Source organism: Trachymyrmex septentrionalis, unplaced genomic scaffold (assembly GCF_001594115.1).
Source record: "Trachymyrmex septentrionalis isolate Tsep2-gDNA-1 unplaced genomic scaffold, Tsep1.0 scaffold171, whole genome shotgun sequence".
NCBI classification, from domain to species: Eukaryota; Metazoa; Arthropoda; class Insecta; order Hymenoptera; family Formicidae; genus Trachymyrmex; species Trachymyrmex septentrionalis.
The window spans coordinates 355,498-361,878 of record NW_017304876.1 but is presented as its reverse complement, the minus strand read 5'-3'; the positions used below and the strand labels follow the sequence as shown (position 1 = coordinate 361,878).

Sequence of the window (6,381 nt, the reverse complement as noted above, 5' to 3'; positions counted from 1 at the left end):
AGAGGGGGGGCGAGGTGCGGGGTGGGGGCGCGAGGGGGAAGATACAATAAGAGTCGCGAGAGACCGGACGCGCGCGCGCGCGCGCGCGCGCTTCGTACTGCGCGGATCCGGTTCGTTTTTCCACGGCGCAACCGCGGTTTCTGCGAAATGGAGCCGAGCCGCCGCGCGCTGGTCACGCCTGAGCTGCCTAACGGAGGTGTACGGAGATATTGCGTTAATGCGTTCCACGTGGGGTCACCCCGGTAGCCGGTGCACCGGCGAGTACTACCGTATCCGCTTCGCGCGCGCAATAGAGCCGCGCTCGCACGCACGCTCACGCGCGCTCGCACGCACGCACGCACGCACGCTCGCTCACGCCGGTCGCAGTGCCTCTCATTATGAATCTTACCGCGCCCACGTAGCGGTACCGCGAGGAATACACTTATGCGTATTCCTCCGGCACGCTTCACCGAGTGGAATGGCATATTTGTATGTATACGTATTGCACACCCAGGGGATAAAAAAATAAATCCCATCCGTCCCTCCAATCCTGGGAAATTCCAATGGATGAGTGTATAAAACACTTTGGATTGTTGTTAAAGATATTAGGCGAGTGTTATTTTGTATACGGGGATTAAGAAGAGAATTATGTTAATCTAATGAATTATTACTGAGCTTTCCTCGTGAAACTCCATGAAAATATGATATCGATTTTATTAAAAAAAACCTATTACCGCTAATTTACTAATAGAAATCGTCGAATTTATGGTAAATATTATTTATGAAATAATAAATTATTGTACTGCATGTGTTAATGGAAAATATACTAGCGCACAAGTAAATAGTGTAAAATAAATTACATTAACTGTTGGAAATTTTTGTTCTTCAACAATTTGTTTGTCTTTTTGTGTTAAGCGACATTTATCGCGGTATGTACTTGCGCTGCAATTTCGCGAGCGTGCAAAAATGGACGCGGTGGGATGGCACCGCGTAATTCGAGTCGGCTCCGGCGAGAAAATTGACGGATCGCGCAACGTATACGACATCGTGTGACGTCAACGACACGAGAAGCATTTCCTTCTGTTAACCCACTCGTTAACCCGTCCGCTTATCGACTTTCAATTTTACCGTCTCAAGTCCGTGGCGAGACGTTTCTTGGCCCGTCTTCGCGAATTCACTGTATTCGACACGGCAACGTAGGATATTGATAACGCGACGTAGAGTAATATTGTTCTGTAAAATCTCTATTTTCATTACATCGATTCATTTTATATTATCCAATCAATGTGTTATCACTATCATATTAATTTCATAAAATAACTTCGTCGTAAACTGCTACAATATAACGCAGTTTGAATTAAAAGAGATTTTAACGATCTCTGTATTTTTATTAAATTTAATAAAAAAAATTACAAGAAAAAAAGTTAAACAGTTGCTGCATTTCGAAATAGCTACATCTTTGTTCCAAAAAAAAAAAGAGGGGAAACAAATTATTTATATTTCAAGAATTTATACTTATGAAAATTAGCATTCTTTCTGTCAATTCAGGATAAACAGGGTTGCAAACAAAAATTATAAATGATAGAAAATTATAAAGAAAAGGCCTTGAGGCGATGAATACGTTAAAGTACAATTTGGATTATCGAGTTCGTCACTTTCTCATCATTACAGTCATTTTTTTCGTTGGAGAAATATAAACTTTCGAATATCGAGTAGAGTTTGCTATCGGCGTCGTCACTTTTCCTGAATTTTCTATCGCGGGAAGCGAGACGCTTTTCGAAGGTGGAAGGCGAGAGGCGAAACAGGGTTAAAGGTGGCGGCGGTTGGATTCTCCGGTGACGGAGCCGGCGTTCTACCAACGCGCGCACGAATTGGGATGCAACGCGTGACGAGGTGAAGCTTTTCCCTTCCTCCGTACCGTCATCTATCCCGTCAGCGCAAAAGGGAGAGAGAGAGAGAGCGAGAGAGAGAGCGAGGGAGAGAGAGAGAGAGAGGGAGGATCGTGCTCATGCGCACCGCGTAAATGGGGCAAGCCACTCGATCGTCCACTTTAGGAACGGGGTCACGAAAATTAAATTTTCTGATTAACGACACACGCGCGCATCGGCGTTCCCGTTGGCCGCGACGTGTTTCACGATTCTTCTTTCTTTTTAATAGACCGCGTATCTTTATCCGGCGTCGTCGGCCCGAGATGTCGCGTTCGCCCGGGATGTAAAGCGCTTTTATATACCGCGCGTACGGATTCGATCAGATTCTGAGCGTGCTTTAAAGAGCGGTGCTTTCAGAACGGCGCGTCTAAATCGCTCGCTTTTACCAATGCGGTTCGCTTCGAATCTCAGTTAAACCACGGACCCTATAACAAGATCTGAAAAAAAAAAGAGCACGCGTACTATCTCTTTTTATATATGCTATATCTCATTTGAACTTTTGTATTATCTCATTCATTCGAATAAAATTACTGAAGTTGACGAAAATGACGGGTCGATAAAAAAATTTTTGCCAATCTTGTGCTGCCAGCCTCTGTTACGTAGGATTTCTACTTTTCAAAATCTTTCAAGTGAAACCTAAACTTTAAAGAGTGAAATTTCAATCTGAAAAATTGACAAATCGAGTCACTCCTCCACTCAATTGTCACTCTTTATCACTCTTTAGAATTAGATTCTACTCGAAAGATTTTAGAGAGTAGACAACTAACTCTCTGTCTCTAGCTCTAAGAATAAGACAAAAAGATGAAGAGAGCAAGTTGAGCCGAGATGATCGAAGTTGATCTACATTGGTAGAAACGGGCATAAATCGTGCGATATATTTCGTCGTCGGCGGTACTGTATCACCTAACGAAATTAGATCGCGCTCGGATTCTGCGACTCGAATCTGTCGTTGTACGAGCGTGTGTAGAATTTCACTCTGGAGGAGCCGCCGGGCGTACGCACGATTTATACATCGTGCGATTTACAGGCGGTTAGCGTGCGCGCAAGCGCGTTGTGCCTGCGTCTTTCGTGCTAGCGAGAGTCCCCGGGATATGACGCCATATCTCGTACGCATTGCACGAGTACGCCCGGTATTACGCCTTCGATTCGTTTAATCTTCTTAAGGATCGTTAACCCGCTACGCGCCAAGAATACCCAAATCACGTCGACGCGATGTCTATAACCGGCGCCGCGAGACGCGCCGCGCGAAGTCGCGTGGCTTTTACTTTCGAATTAGCGCTTCCCAGGCGAACGAAAACGTGATTTTATTATCGCCGAGTCTGCTTTGTATTATCCGCGACTTTCGATTTTCTCATCGAAGCGCATATACTCGAACTGCGCAGCTTTTTTAACATAGACGTAGTAGATACACAGTACTCTGAGTACTTGAACTTTGCATTTGGAGGTCGATCGTGTTACCTTGAAACGAGGTGAAAATAAAAGTGACTAAAATTTGTTAGAATCACGGTTATCACATAAATCCCTTATTCTAAAATTCTATAACTTTTCCCTAACTTCCAGACAAAATTTTACCTAATTTTTTTCCCTATTTTTCAATAATTTTTTGACATTTTTTATACTTTCGTTCTGGTTTGGAAATTGTTAAATATTTTGTTTCGACAGATTTACGTAGCATATTATATTAATGCTGCTTGCTTTTGTAATTGTTAAGTTGGTAGTATTCGAAAACTACGCGTAGGTGTGACGTTATACGTATATTAAAGTTCTTTAAAGCCAAGAATTTTAATTTTCCAGGACATTGTGTAAAACTCCCCGACTTTTCCCTGATTACCACAATTTTGTGAAAACCTTATAGAACACTTAATAAACTTGTTCACTTTTTGTAATTTTTATTTCGTTTCAGGATACGCAATCTCTGTGCTCCAATTAAAAAGAATTGAAACATCTCTCAGCATCTTTATTTAACTATTTTAAAAAGTAAGAAAACGATATAAATCAAGTTACTTCACTCTCTTTTCTAATAGAGACAACTTCATAGAAATCTACAGTCTATTCTTATTACGTCCATGGTTTTTAAGAACGTCGCGTGTCATGTGGCTCGAAGTTGGCATAACTAAAAGAAAACCAGCACTTTTCATCGAGCAAATTGTTCATGCAATTTCACTGTCTCCCAGGATGTCTATAGATCTCTTAAACTTTGACAAATTACCGTGAAATCTTTTAACACTCAATTTATGGTACATCTACGATAAGTGGTCTCGCGAACAATGTTTCTCATCATACGTGTAGTCTCTAAATTTTTTCAAGTGAAATTTCACACTCTAAAGAGAGTCCAAATTGAGCCACACAGTCTTAAAAAAACATTGGCTCAATTCTCAATCATCAAAGTAAGATTCACTCCAAAAGTTTTAGAAAGTATGTATGTATATGTGTGTATACGAAAAACCGATAACTAGACTGTTTGTTGGATGTGCATATATATATATATATATATATATGTATGTATGTATACGCAAATCTAATTGAATTTACAATTTAGAGTTTCAATTTAACGGCATACAGTTCCGCGCGAGTGACACCAATAAAGTTTGACCACTTGTCACACGTGCGTCCGCGCGGCGATCAGAAGTTGGCGACATACACACACAAACACACATATATATATATATATATGCGTACGCAGGTACGCAGAATGTAAGTTGCCGACAGACTCACCTCTTGCCCGTTCGGGGCAATGACCACGTCCACCTCGTCGAGATGCTGGCGATGCTCCGTGACCTCCGCGTGAATCTCCCTACCGTTGTACGTTAGATAAACCTTCTGACCGGGTACCAATCGCGCGCCAGTGACGGAACCGAAGCCCGGTCCGATGAGATCGCGGTCGGTGTACTCCTTCGGACTCGGCGGACTGCCGCCGGTGATGTCGAAGCGTACGGAGTACAGAGTCTTGCTCGTGCCCGTGACGCTCTTCTGCCCCGGTGACTCGGCGGTCTGCGGCGTCTTCACGGCGCAAATGGCGCCGCTGTAGTACTTGCCGTCCTGACCGGGAGCGCACACCCTGGTGCCGATTATGCTGCGCTTTGCCAGCCTCTTGCCCGTCGACATTATTCGTTGCTTCTACCAGGCGACGCGATATCACTCGGTTTCGCGCAAATCAGAACAATTCCTGTCCCTCGCTTTCTCACTCTCTCTCTCACTCTCTCTTCTTCTTCTTCTTCTTCTTCTTCTTCGTAGCGGAGGATCATTCGATCGTTCTCATCGATCGTTTTCGAGCGCGGAGTCCCGTTGTGCGAGGCACTCGTTGGACGCGCAACGCGACGCGAAACATTCACACGATCAACTTTACACTTTACACTTCTGTCCTTGACGTACTCCGCTCCTGTCCACTCGGCGCACTCGTTTCCACTGTCCCTGTCCTGCGACGCGTTTTCGAACGCTCTATCACTCCCTCTCTCTCTCTCTCTCTCTCTCTCTCTCTCGGTTCGACAAGTGTTCGAAGAGAGAGACGAATTGGACCGGTGGAACTTGCCGAAAACGCACAGCGAACGCGATTCACAGAGTCACTCGCGCAGGGATAACGCGTAAAAGTTTAAAATTCCAAACGCGAGGTAAACGGCTGACGACGCGCACTCCCGAAAGATGATTCTTGTAACTCTCGAGCACGCCGCCGCTCGCACGAGCGAATTCCTAAGGAGGCTCGCGCTTCCCTTTTTTCTTATCTCCCTTTAGGTCATCGTAACGACCAGCAGCTCCCTACGGTCACGTACCAATCACGTACCAATCACGCCGTTATGTACCTGCCACCGACGGCGGTGGCGGTGCGTTTAAAAGTACGCAGGGGAGGGGGAGTAGGGTAATAGGGCGATCCCTGTACGTGTACGATCAGGATCTTTAAGCGCTCAAGGGACGAGCGCGCGGCGGCCTCCGTGGCCTGAACACAGAACTTAGCGTATCAACAAAGCGGCGTGCACCGTCGCCCGCGTTCGTCACGCCGTCCGCATATTCGAGGCACTTCGTGATCGATTCGTGGCGATGCGCTCGCGTGCACACGGCTGACAGCATAATAATACGTGGCTAACGCGCGCCGACGTTAGACGGGGGTCCGATGGTAGACGGCGTCCTAGCCGGATCGTTAGACTCGTACGTTTAACAGCGATCCGCACAGGAGAAGGACTCGCGGCGCCCGACATGTGACGCACAGCTGAGCGACCGGGAGGGACTGAGGACAGACTGCCAAGCGGCTTTCACTGCGCCGGCCGGCCGTCCGGGAAAAACAGCTGATAGATAACAACAAACCCACGTGACCCGGCCTCGAGCGCCGATTGGCCGCTCGCGTTGACCTACTTACTCCGATTGGCCCGCCGTCCGGACAACGAGACGAACGGGAAAAAATCACAGGCTTAGAAGCCTAGGCAAAGAGCGCCTGCTCGCTCAGACTCTCCACTCCGCCACGCTTCCCCCTCCCCCCCCCGCC

General features: G+C 46.2%; 1 protein-coding gene across 1 annotated transcript in view; it reads right to left on the bottom strand.

Moving 5' to 3' along the window:
* Positions 1 to 6,117, bottom strand: part of LOC108746454 (zinc finger protein 395-like) — a 97,105-nt gene extending 90,988 nt beyond the window's left edge. The window contains exon 1 of the mRNA XM_018483240.1: positions 4,623 to 6,117. Within this exon, the coding sequence (XP_018338742.1) occupies positions 4,623 to 5,012 (390 nt within the window). The 5' untranslated portion in view covers positions 5,013 to 6,117. The remainder of the gene's footprint in view (positions 1 to 4,622) is intronic.
* Between the last annotated feature and the right edge of the window lie 264 nt (positions 6,118 to 6,381).